The sequence below is a fragment of the Jaculus jaculus genome, chromosome 7 (genome assembly GCF_020740685.1).
Source record: "Jaculus jaculus isolate mJacJac1 chromosome 7, mJacJac1.mat.Y.cur, whole genome shotgun sequence".
Taxonomy (NCBI): Eukaryota; Metazoa; Chordata; class Mammalia; order Rodentia; family Dipodidae; genus Jaculus; species Jaculus jaculus.
This window is the reverse complement of record NC_059108.1, coordinates 49,846,583-49,859,243: the sequence shown is the minus strand read 5'-3', so window position 1 is coordinate 49,859,243 and position 12,661 is coordinate 49,846,583. Positions and strand designations below refer to the sequence as shown.

At 38.8% G+C, this 12,661-nt stretch overlaps 1 protein-coding gene across 2 annotated transcripts in view; it reads right to left on the bottom strand.

Moving 5' to 3' along the window:
* The window catches only part of Coq3 (coenzyme Q3, methyltransferase), a 34,980-nt gene that overhangs the window by 13,399 nt on the left and 8,920 nt on the right, over window positions 1-12,661 (bottom strand). For both annotated transcript variants that reach the window (XM_045154698.1, XM_045154697.1), the window contains exons 2-3: window positions 2,860-2,986; window positions 28-180 (exon numbers count right to left, since the gene is read on the bottom strand). In XM_045154698.1, the coding sequence (XP_045010633.1) occupies window positions 28-180; window positions 2,860-2,978 (272 nt within the window). In that variant the 5' untranslated portion in view covers window positions 2,979-2,986. The remainder of the gene's footprint in view (window positions 1-27; window positions 181-2,859; window positions 2,987-12,661) is intronic.

Sequence of the window (12,661 nt, the reverse complement as noted above, 5' to 3'; positions counted from 1 at the left end):
AAACAATTTTAAAGACTGGACTATTACCTAATAAATGGGACCCTCAGGTCATTCATAGCATGAAGAGGTGCATATACTCCTTGCTCATCCCACCACTTGTGAGCCAGGGCTAGGAAGGTTTTGACCTCGTTGCTGTCGACAGTGGTTTGTAAAGTATTATATAGTCTTTTCCAAGGGGGCCTAGTAGGCGAAAATAAAGAACCAGACAAATACTTATTTTTTTAATGTAATGTGGGATACATTATGTAGAAAGATATTTTTAACTTATCAGATTCTAAATACATACATAGGTACTCAATTTTGGACCTTGAAGATCAGGTTTTCTCATAATCATACCGCTCATATATAACCACAGAAAACAAATTTAATTTGCCTTTGAAGTAAGTTACAACTAAAACTGGAACTTTAGAGCTGGAGAGATGGCTTAGTGGTTAAGGTGTCAGCCTGCAAAACCAAAGGACCCAGGTTCAACTCCCCAGGACCCACGTAAGCCAGATGCACAAAGGGGCACATGCCTCTGGAGTTCATCTGGAGTTCATTTGTAGTGGCTGAAGGCACTGGAGCATTCTCTCTCTCTCTCTCTCTCTCTCCCTACCTATTTCTGTATCTCTCTCTCTCTCTCAAATAAATAAATAAAAATAAAAAATAAAAGTGGAACTTGATAAAACATATACTTCTGGGTCACATCTGTTAATAATAAAAATTAACTATCATTTATTGGATACTTACTAAATGTCAGGTACTAAGAACCCTGCACATGCCATGTTCACACATCTCTACTGTTATTCCTATTTTTAAATAAGGAAAGAAAGGCTTGGACAGATCAAGTTAGTAGTTGAGCCAGAATTTGAGCACAGGTGACTACCTTCTTCACTACATCTCTATGGCTATCATTCTAGTCCAAGCTCCAACATCTCTTTCCTGACTATAGCCCTCCTCTTCAGAGCCTGGTATCTCCCTACCTCATCATCTTTCAATCTATTTTCATGAAGAAATATGGAGAGATTATTCTGAATATAAATCTGATCATGGTATTTTCTCACATAAATGCTTTCACGGGGGTGGGGCTGGGAAGATGGCTTAGTGGCCTTCATGGCTTCTCTGGCAAAAGACCTATCATGGCTTATAAAGCTCAGAATCATTTAGTCCCCAGTTTTCCTCCTTCCTAAACAAGCCTCTTGTACTCTCTTCATCCTCCTTACTCTCTAGCCCTCTCTCAGCTCTTTCCTCACACTCTTTGTATATGCTGTTCCTTCCTGGAGTACGCTTCCTGCATTCCTCCTGTTCTTCACCAAACACCCAAGTCTTTCTCATCTTACAGATCTTAGTTGAAATGGAATGTTAGATACAAAATCTTCCTTAACGCTCAACTCTGGGTCACATTCCCTTACTATAAACTTGTATCCCTTTACGGCATTACATAAGCATTTGGCCATAGCATTTTGCCATCCATTAACAACACCATATCCATCTTGAAAGCAAGGGATAGACTGTCCTGCATACGATTTTATTCCTCATGACTAATACAGCTCCTGGAATACAGAAGGTTCTCAGGAGGCATGTGACAAATAGGTAATTTGAAGGAAAAGGCCCCCCAAAAGTATGTAATTTGCCCTATTTTTTTTAACCAAATAAGAACAGGGACAAAACAACCATTAGGTAGGCACTACACCGAACTGTACATCGCAGTACAATGAGAAAAAACATTCTAAAGTTCCTCTTGGTTAAAAGACAATTGAGTTAAGTTAGAAAGCATTATACCATTCAAATTTTTATTGTTTTTCTTGGCTACATTTGGTGAGTATATTTTACGTTTAATCCTCCTTTTCTTTAAAGTTCAAGTGTCACTTTTTTTAATATCAATATTATCTTAGGACTATTACTTTCCTTTTTCATGTTTAAGGCAAAACTTCCGCAATCTAGGAATAACCTCCAAGAAGAACAGCAAATAGCTGTTCAGGTGACAAAAAGGATTCACCCATAACCCAGGGAAAGGGTGATTATTCATAAGACCTGAGAGAGGTCAGGTGTGGTGGCACACACCTTTAGTCTCAGCACTCTGGAGGCAGAGGTAGGACGATCACCATGAATTCGAGGCCACTCTGAGAATACAGAGTAAATTCCATGTCAGCCTGGGCTAGAGTGAGACCCTACCTCTTAAAAAAAAAAAAAAAAAAAGACATGAGAGAGCATGTACACAGAAAACAGAGTTGGCTTTGTCACTGCTCTGCACAGGATTAGAAACTGGTTTATGAATTATAAATATCAAACATACTTCTCTGATTCAACCTTACTGCCTATAATATATACTTCTCCACATCAACAGCAAATTTATGTTGCTTGCAAATCATTTATGATTGTAAACACTACATGTGTTCTGTCATAAGGATATTATAGAAAAGTAAAAACACTTCTCTTAAAACAAAAAAAACTCAGCAGGGCGTGGTGGCGCACGCCTTTAATCCCAGCACTTGGGAGGCAGAGGTAGGAGGATCACCGTGAGTTCGAGGCCACCCTGAGACTCCAAAGTGAATTCCAGGTCAGCCTGAACCAGAGTGAAACCCTACCTCGAAAAAAACTAAAAAATTAAAATTTAAAAAAAAAAAAAAAAAAAACCTCTGAATCCAGATGAAGGATGTACATGGCTATATGTTATTTCTCTACCAACTTTTCTGTGGCCTTGAAGTTTTCCAAACCTAACTTGTTAGAAAATAAATTAGTTAAAAATATTTAGGCAAATAAAAGCAACATGAGTCCAACCATATGAACAATTAAATATTGGTTGTTTATTAAATGCAGTCAGTACTAAATTACTGTTGAGTATAATTATGTACCTCTTTCCTGGAATAATAAACTCACCTGCAACTTTTGATTTTGTTCAAACAGGAAAAGGTCATCCAGTAGGATCGGAACCACATGGTTCTGTATACATCAAAAAGCCGTGGTATAATCTGTAGATTCCTAGTAAGCTGATTCATTGAATAACCTGAAAATAAAAATTAAATATCTAGGGCTGGAGAGATGGCTTAGTGGTTAAGGTGCTTGCCTGCAAAGCCAAAGAACCCCAGTTCGATTCCCCAGGAACCAATTAAGCCAGAGGTACAAGGCACATGCATCTGGAGTTCATTTGCAGCAGTTGGAGCCCTGGAGTGCCCATTCTCTCATTCTCTCTCTCGCTCTCAAATAAATAAATAAATAAAAAGGCTGGGCATGGTGGCACATGCCTTTAAAAAATTAAGTTTCTGGGTTGGAGAGATGGCTTAGCGGTTAAGCGCTTGCCTGTGAAGCCTAAGGACCCCGGTTCGAGGCTCGGTTCCCCAGGTCCCACGTTAGCCAGATGCACAAGGGGGCGCACGCGTCTGGAGTTCGTTTGCAGAGGCTGGAAGCCCTGGCGCGCCCATTCTGTCTCTCTCCCTCTATCTGTCTTTCTCTCTGTGTCTGTCGCTCTCAAATAAATAAATAAATAAATGATATCATCATAATAATAAATTTAAAAAAAAAATTAAGTTTCTCTGGGGAGGGAGGGAATTACCATGGGATATATTTTATAATCATGGAAAATGTTAATAAAAATTAAAAAAAAATTAAGTATCTACAGAATAACATCACTAAGTAAGAACCCTGATGTGCTTATAATTAAGAAAGTATATATGTCATATAGTGATATTATGATATATTCTAATTATAAACCAAGAGTTTCTTAATTTGGGATTTTACTAAAAAATAAATAAAGGTCTTACTTCCATCTAATTCTCACCAGAAATTTCTGAAGTTAATATTTGAAAACTAAGTAATGTATGTATATGTAAAAGTTTATCTGCCACTAAATTTTCTTTTTAGAGACAGGGTTTCACTGTACCCCAGACTGACCTGGAACTCATTCTGCAGCCCAGGCTGGCTTCAAACTTATAGCTATCCTCCTACCTCAGCCTCTTAAGTGCTAAGATCAGAGGTGTGAACCACCATACCTGACTATATACTATTAATTTTTGCATCTACCTTAGGTTGTATAAAATTACAAAAAGATATTTGATATAAACTAGTAAAATATAATTTCTAGATTATTTGTCAAAACTAGTTCAAATTTTGTCAGTTCCATGTTAGCTACCTGAAGTGGATTTGTACATATGTGCAATACCCTTTATAGAGGACCAAAAATGTGTGTGTTTATAGAAAGGTAGAGAGATAGATATCACTTACTAAAATAAAATATTCCAGTCTGTTCAGACTTACAGAAGACCTACTTTATGAACCAAATGCTTTGCTAACAAAAGTTACTTGTTCAATAAATATCTAGAGAAAGCAGACCAGAGACAGTGAGTGACATTAAATCATGATAAAAAGGATAATTCACTAAGAAGATAAAGCAATCCTAAGTAGGTAGATATGAAACAACAGAATTTCTTTTTAAAATATCTATTTACTCATTTAAGAGAGATGGGGGGAGAAAGAGAGAGAGAGAGAGAGAGAGAGAGAGAGAGAAAGAATAGACACTACAGGGCCTTCTGCTACTGTAAACAAACTCCAGATCTATGTACCACTTGGTGCATTTGGCTTTATGTAGGTACTGGGGAAAGTGACTGAGCCATCTCTCCAGCTTGAAACAACAGAATTTCAAAGCCAAAGAAGCAAAAACTAATGAAACTAAAATAAGAAATAAAGAAATCCGGGCTGGAGAGATGGCTTAGCAGTTAGGCACTTGCCTGTGAAGCCTAAGGACCTCAGTTCAAGGCTTGATTCCCCAGGTCCCACGTTAGCCAGATGCACAAGGGGGCACACGCGTCTGGAGTTCATTTGCAGTGGCTGGAGGCACTGGCGCGCCCATTCTCTCTCTCTCTGTTGCTCTCAAATAAATAAATAAAAATAAACAACAAAAATTAAAAAAAAAAAAAAAGAAAGAAAGAAATCCAAAGCTACAGCTGAGGATTTAAAACATCTCTCAGTAGTATAGACCCATTAGAGGAAAAAAAAAAAAAAAAAAAAAAAACTAGCAAGGATACAAAACTAGTCATCAACCAATAAAATCTGAATATCTGAATGAAAATTTTAAGACACTCCACCTAAATGACAACAGAATTTACCTTCTTGCAAGCATGAAGCACTCAAAAAGACAGACAAGATCAGAGTCATTTAATCCATAAAAAACTGAATTCATGGGGTAGAGAGATGGTTTAGCGGTTAAGGCACTTGCCTGCAAAGCCAAAGGGTACTAGTTTGACTCCCCAGGACCCACATAAGCCATATGCACAAAGGGGCACACACATCTGGAGTTCGTTTGCAGTGGCTGGAGGCCATGGCATGCCCATTCTCTCTCTTTCTCTCTCTACCTGCCCATTTCTGTATCTCTCTCTCAAATAAATAAATAAAAATAAAATATTTAAAAACAAATTAAATTCATGGCCAGGCATGGTGGTGCATGCCTTTAATCTCAGCACTCTGGTAGCCAAGTTAGGAGGATAGCTGTGAGCTTAAGGCCAGCATGAGACTACAGAGTGAATTCCAGATCAGCCTGGGCTAGAATGAGACCATACCTCAAACCCCCCTGCCAAAATGAATTCACACTTAAAAAGCTTTCTAAAAAAAAAATCTCAAAAATCTCCCAACTGAAAAAAGTCCAGAACCAGATGGAACCAACACCAATGTTTCTTAAACTTTTCCATAAAATAGAACAAGAAAGAATCCTACCAAACTCCTTCTACAAAGTCAGCATTACCCTGATACCAAAACCAGACAAAGATAGAACAAAAAAAGAAAATTACAGACCAATCTCCCTCATGAACATAGATGCAAAAATTCTCAACAAAATATTGGCAAACAGAATACAAGAATATATCAGAAAGATCACCCTGACCAAGTAGGCTTTATGCCAGAGATGCAGGGATGGTTCAACATTGGCAAATCGATAAATGTAATACACTATATAAATGGACTGAAGGACAAAAACCACATGATCATCTCATTAGATGCAGAGAAAGCATTTGACAAAATCCAACATCCCTTCATGATAAAAGTCCTACAGAGACTGGGAATAGAAGGAATATATGTCAACATAATAAAGCCTATTTATGACAAACCTACAGTCAACATAATACTAAATGGAGAAAAATTGAAGCTTTTCCACTAAAATCAGGGTGTCCACTGTCCCCACTTTTATTTAATATAGTAATGGAAGTCTTAGCCATAGCAATAAGGAAATAGACACACATAAAAGGGATACAAATTGGAAAGGAAGATATCAAGATTATTTTCAGGTGACATGATTCTTTACATAAAGGACCCTAAAGACTCTACCAGCAAACTGTTAGAGCTGATAAACACCTACAGTCATGTAGCAGGATACAAAATAAACACACAGAAATCAGACTCCTTCCTATATGCTAACAACAAACACACAGAGGATGAAATCAGAGAATCACTCCCATTCACAATTGCATCAAAATAAATAAATAAATAAAGTACCTTGGAATAACCAAAGAAGTGAAGGATCTGTACAATAAAAACTTAAAATCAATCAAGGGAGGAATTTAGAAGACACCAGAAAATGGAAAGATATCGTTTGTTCCTGGATTGGAAAAATCAATATTATGAAAATGGCAATCTTGCCAAAAGCAATTTACACATTGAATGCAATCCCCATCAAAATTCCAATGGCATTCTTCTCAGAAAGAGAAAAAAAAATCCAAAAATTCATTTGGAAGCACAAAACACCCTGAATATCTAAAACAATTTTGAGCAACAAAAATAAGGCTGGTGGTATTACCATACCTGATTTTAACCTAGATTACAAAGCCATAGTAACAAAAATAGTATGACACTGAAACAAAACAGACATGTTGATAAATGGAACAGAATAGAGGACCCAGGTGTAAGTCTGGGTAGCTATAGCCACCTGATACTCAACAAAAATGCCAAAAGTATTCATTGGAGAAAAGACAGCCTCTTTAGCAAATGGTGCTGGAAAACTGGATATGTATCTGTAGAAGGATGAAAATAGATCCTTATCTCTCTCCATGTACAAGAATTAACTCAAATGGATTAAAGACCTTAACATCAAACCTGAAACTCTGAAACTGCTAGATCAAAAAGTAGGGGAAACCCTTCAACATATTGGTATTGGCAAAGACTTTTTGAATATAACCCCAATTGCTCAGGAAATAAAACCACAGATCAACTGCTGAGACCTCATGAAATTACAAAGCTTTTATATGGCAAAGGACACTTAATAGAGCAAGAAGGCAACCTACAAAATGGCAGAAAGTCTTTGCCAGCTACGCATCTAATAGAGGATTAATATCTAGGATATAAAAAGAACTCACAAAATTAAATAATAAGAAATCAAACTACCCAATTAAAGATGGGCTATGGAATTAAATAGAGTTCTCAAAAGAAGAAATACAAATGGCATATAAAAATCTAAAAAAAATGTTCTGCATCCCTAGTCATCAGGGAAATGCAGATTAAACTACATTGAGATTCCATCTCACGCTTGTCAGATTGGCTATCATCATTAAAACAAATAACCATAAATGCTGGCAAGGATGCAGAAAAAGAGGAACCCTTCTACACTGTTGGTGGGAACGCAATCTGGTCTAGCCATTGTGGAAGTCAGTGTGGAGGTTCCTGAGACAGCTAAAAATAGATCTGCCATATGACTCAGCTATATCACTCCTAGGCATATATCATAAGGACTCATCTCACTACCTTAGAGACACTTGCTCAACCATGTTTATTGCTGCTCTATTCACAATAACCAGGAAATGGAACTAGCCTAGATGGCCTTCAACTGATGAGTGGATAATGAAGATGTGGCATATCTACACAATGGAGTTCTACTCAGTGGAAAAAAAAAAGAGAGAGAGAGGGAGAGAGAGAGAGATTTTGAAATTTGCAGGAAAATGGATGGATCTGGAAAGGATTATACTTAGTGAGGTAACCCAGGCCCAGAAAGCCAAAGTCGCATGTTCTCTCTCATATGTGGATCCTAGCTACAAATGATTAGACATGTATGTGAGTAGGAAGAAACCTCGGTAGCAGAGGCCAGTAAGCTAGAAAGGATATAGAAAGGGAATAGAAAGAGAGGGAGGGGAGGGGACCTAATTGTATGGTATTATATATATGTAAGTAGAAGAACAGATTAATGGGGGTGAAAAGCCCTAAGTGAGGTTAGGGGAAAAGATTGAATAAAGGAAAGGGAGAGAGAAGGCTAATCAAAATTTAAGATGATATAAATAAGTCATATGGAAACCTACTTTTTTGGACAATGAACACTCTGAAACCATAGATTGTTACTAAAAAATTTTCATTGTCAGAGATGAGATACCTTCCAGTGAATTGTTGGCCAGGGAGGTCCCTAATGCCCCCAAAACATTACAGGCCATTGCCGAGGCCCTCAGCTTTCCACGAGGAATAGATGGTAAGGCCCTATTGCTGAAGACTGCGCATATTTGGTCTGCAAGGTCACTGAGAAATCCAGCTGGAGCTGAGCTGAAAACCTCCTCCATATAGACCAGCTGACAGAAAGCTGGAAAGAGCTATGCTGCATCCAGTTCAATGGGAGAGAGAGAAATCACCAGTGAAGATATTCAACAGTGGACACTGCAAGCCTTATGTTTAGCCAGCCAGGCAGGCCAAATAAGCCAACAGGTGCAAGATTGGCACGTCTGTTATGGGGAAACAAACCACCACCTAATTTGACTGGAGGCTCACTCCATAGGAGAAAATACATCCCTAATACTGAAAACCTACAACAAGAACAGTCATGAGCCCTAGGGGTGTAACATCTACTGGTGTTTGTCTAAACTATGCTCTCCAAACTTCCCAGTAAGCACTTCTATCACACCTTCCAAGGCTCAGGGTCCATTAAGGAAGAGGTGGAAGAAAAAATGTAAGTCAAAGGAAGGGTAGGACTCATTACAATGTGCTCCTCCAGACACAAAATAGCCTGGATATCCATGACCTCACAGTGCCAGACACTACCTACACAAGACCATCATAAGAGGAGAAAATATCATGACATCAAAATAAAAGATAGACTGATTGAGATGGGAAGGGGATATGATGGAGAGTGGAGTTCCAAAGGGGAAAGTGGGAGGAGGGATATTGTTTACAATTATGGAAGTTGTCAATTAAAAATAATTAACCTAAAAAAAAAAAACTCGGGCTGGAGAGATGGCTTAGAGGTTAAGGCCTTTACCTGCAAAACCAAAGGATCCTGGTTTGATTCTCCAGGACCCATGTAAACCAGATGCACAAGGGGGCACATGTGTCTGGAGTTTGTTTGCAGTGGCTGGAGGAAGCCCTGGCTCTTTCTCTTTCTCTGCCTCTTTCTCTCTCTCAAATAAATAGATTAAAACAACAACAACAACAAAAACCAACTCCAGCCTCAGAGAGCTTCACTAATGAATATTCCTAAACAAAGAAGAAAAGGTTCTGGACTTAATAAGTGGGTCAATACACAAGAATGTCAATAATATTTCTCAATATTAACAATTCAAAAGCTATATCATTTAAAACAATTTCAAAAAGAATAAAATATTTTCCGTATTATTTAAACCTAGCAAAACTGTTTATAGACCCTGTGTAATTATAAGATACTAATGAAAGAAATCAAAGTAGATCCAATAAAAATTATCCTATCACATTCACTAATGAGGAACTTAGTAAATTACCCTCAAATTATCTATATATATGACAATGGTCATTGAAATCCAACATTTTCTTTTTTATTTATTTTTAAATGTTTATTTATTTTATTTGAGAGAAAGAGGCAGGTGAGACAAAGAGAGAAAGAGAGAATGGGCACTCTAGGGCTTCCAGCCATTGCAAACGAACTCCAGATGCGTGTGCCCCCTTGTGCATCTGGCTAACGTGGGTCCTAGGGAATCGAGCCTCAAACCGGGGTCCTTTAGACTTCATAGGCAAGCGCTTAACCGCTAAGCCATCTCTCCAGCCCCAACATTTTCTTAAATACAGACCAACTGATAGTAAAATTTATACAGAAAGTTCAAAACTGAATGCTGGACGTGGTGGCGCATGTCTTTAATCCTAGCACTTGGGAGGCAGAGGTAGGAGGACTGCTGTGAGCTCAAGGCTATCTTGAGACTACGTAGTAAATTCCAGGTCAGTCTGGGCTAGAGTGAGACCCTACCTCCAAAAAAAAAAAAGTGGGGCTGGAGAGTTGGCTTAGTGGTTAAGTGCTTGCCTGTGAAGCCTAAGGACCCTGGTTCGAGGCTCAATTTCCCAGACCCACGTTAGCCAGATGTACAAGGGGGCGCATGCATCTGGACTTTGCGGTGGCTAGAGGCCCTGGTGCACCCATTCTCTCTCAAATAAAAAGAAAATTTAAAAAATATTTATGTTTAAAAAAAAGTGAATGGCTGAAACAACATTGTAAGTTCCAGAAATTACAATAACCATTTTTTTTTTTGGTTTTTCAAGGTAGGGTTCCACTCTAGTCCAGGCTGACCTGGCATTCAATATACAGTCTCAGGATGGCCTCAAACTCACAGTGATCCTCTTACCTCTGTCTCCTGAGTGCTGGGATTAAAGGTGTGTGCCACCACACCCAGCTTTTTTTTTTTTTTTTGAGGTAGGGTATTACTCTAGCCCAGGCTGACCTGCAATTCACTATGTAGTCTCAGGGTGGCCTTGAACTCATGGCAATCCTCCTACCTCTGCCTCTCAAGTGCTGGGATTAAAGGCATGCACCACCACGCCCAGTTTACAATACCCCATATTAAGTCTTCCTAAGGAGACAAGACAGCATGGTATTAGAGTATATACAAATAACTCAATGGAGCAAGAGTCCAGAAACAGACCAAATAAAAGTTCACCCAAGTCTTGGATCAATACACTAAATGCAAAACTATAAAATTGCAGAAGAGACAGGAGATAATCTTCACAACATAGATACTGAGTTATAAGATTAACATTAAAAGCATAATGCATAAAAGAAAATAAAGGGTTAATAGCCTTCCCTGAAAACTAGAGGGAACTAACTCTCCCTAAAACTAGCAGGCAATAAAGAAGTCACAGGGACAAGCAGCCTTGACAGGCTACTCACAATTGATAAACTTCCGTTAGCTCAGAAAACCTTGAGGGAACAGAAACCGTCTGGTGGGACATCCTCCCTTCTGAGCAAGGACACAAATAACTATAGCTCCTTATCTACTTCCCTTGGACCTGAAGCTGGTCCAGTCTGTTTTTCTTAGGATTCTCCTTATAAGCTTTCAAACCCCCGCCTGGCACAGTGCTTCAGCCCTCATCCTACGGAAAGGTTGCTGCCCCTTGCTGTTTCTCTCAATAAACTGTCTATACAGATCAAGTCTGATATTGTCTTTTGCTTTTCTATTACACTTTCCTTACAGAAAAAAAAAGATTAAATTGGTTTTAATCATAATTTATAACTTGCTCTGCAAAAGGCACTAGTGAGAAAAAACAAAGAACAATCACACAGAATGGGAGGAAATGAATACTTGGAAAACATCTGACTATGTACTTGAACTTTAAACTCAATAGTGGAAAAACAAAAACAACTTAACAACCTCTAAAAACAACCCAATTATATAAGGGGTGAAAAAATTATAAGATGGGTACATGAAGACATGGACACTTCATGAAAGATGAAGTGTCACCTTGTGTCTCTGGCTTACATGGAATCCCAGCACTCAGAGTTGAACATGGGTCCTTAGGCTTTGCAGGCAAGTGCCTTAACGCTAAGCCATCTCTCCAGCCCTTGGTATGGGGAGGGGACTCAGAAGCCACTTCCAAAAGGTAAATGAAATGAAAGTCCTAACCTCAGGACAAGTCAGCAGCCTGGAGGAGTCAGCCGCCCACCCAGTTGAAATGTGGGTGAGATAGTGATTCTTTGGGCAGACAGGTATACAGTGGAGAGAAATACTTTTTTTATTTCACCCTGTATAATTTGGAGACAATGTATTTTAAGAAAACTGAACTCCGTACCCTAGGGGACTGAAATCGGGGATTCTCCACAGGTCAGGATGCCAGAATTTGGCCTGTGAAAACCAAGGAAAGGCCCACATAGGCAGCTGTGGTAAGCAGTAGGGCCAGATATGTGAGTACATGATCTCCACACAGTGTTGCTCAAGCACCATGACAATACTCAGGAGTCCTTGAAAGCAGGAAGATAGGCCTCAGCTCTATGGTTGATTCCCACGACCCCCAACACATTTGAAAGCCACTCCTCAAAAACAAGCATCTTGAGCTGGGCATGGTGGCACATACATTTAATCCCAGCACTCAGAAGGCAGAGGTAGGAGGCTCACCATGAGTTCGAGGCCACCCTGAGATTACATAGTGACTTCCAGGTCAGTCAGAGCTAGAGTTGAGACCCTGCCTTGAAATACCAAAAAACAAAGAAACAAACAACAAAAAACAAACAAAAAACAAATGAAAAAGTAGACATAACAACAGATACTAATAAAATTGAAAGAATCACAAGAACATACTTCAAACACCTAAGTTCCACCAAACTGGAGAAGCCTAAAAGAAATACATGATTTTCTCAATGCAAAGTGAAAGCAAGATGAAATGTAAAAAAAAAAAAATCTTAAATAAATCTATAAGAAGCAACAAGATTGAAGTGGCAATAAAATATTTCCTAGCCAAATGCCTGCCCAGGTCCACCAAGGCTCACTTCAGA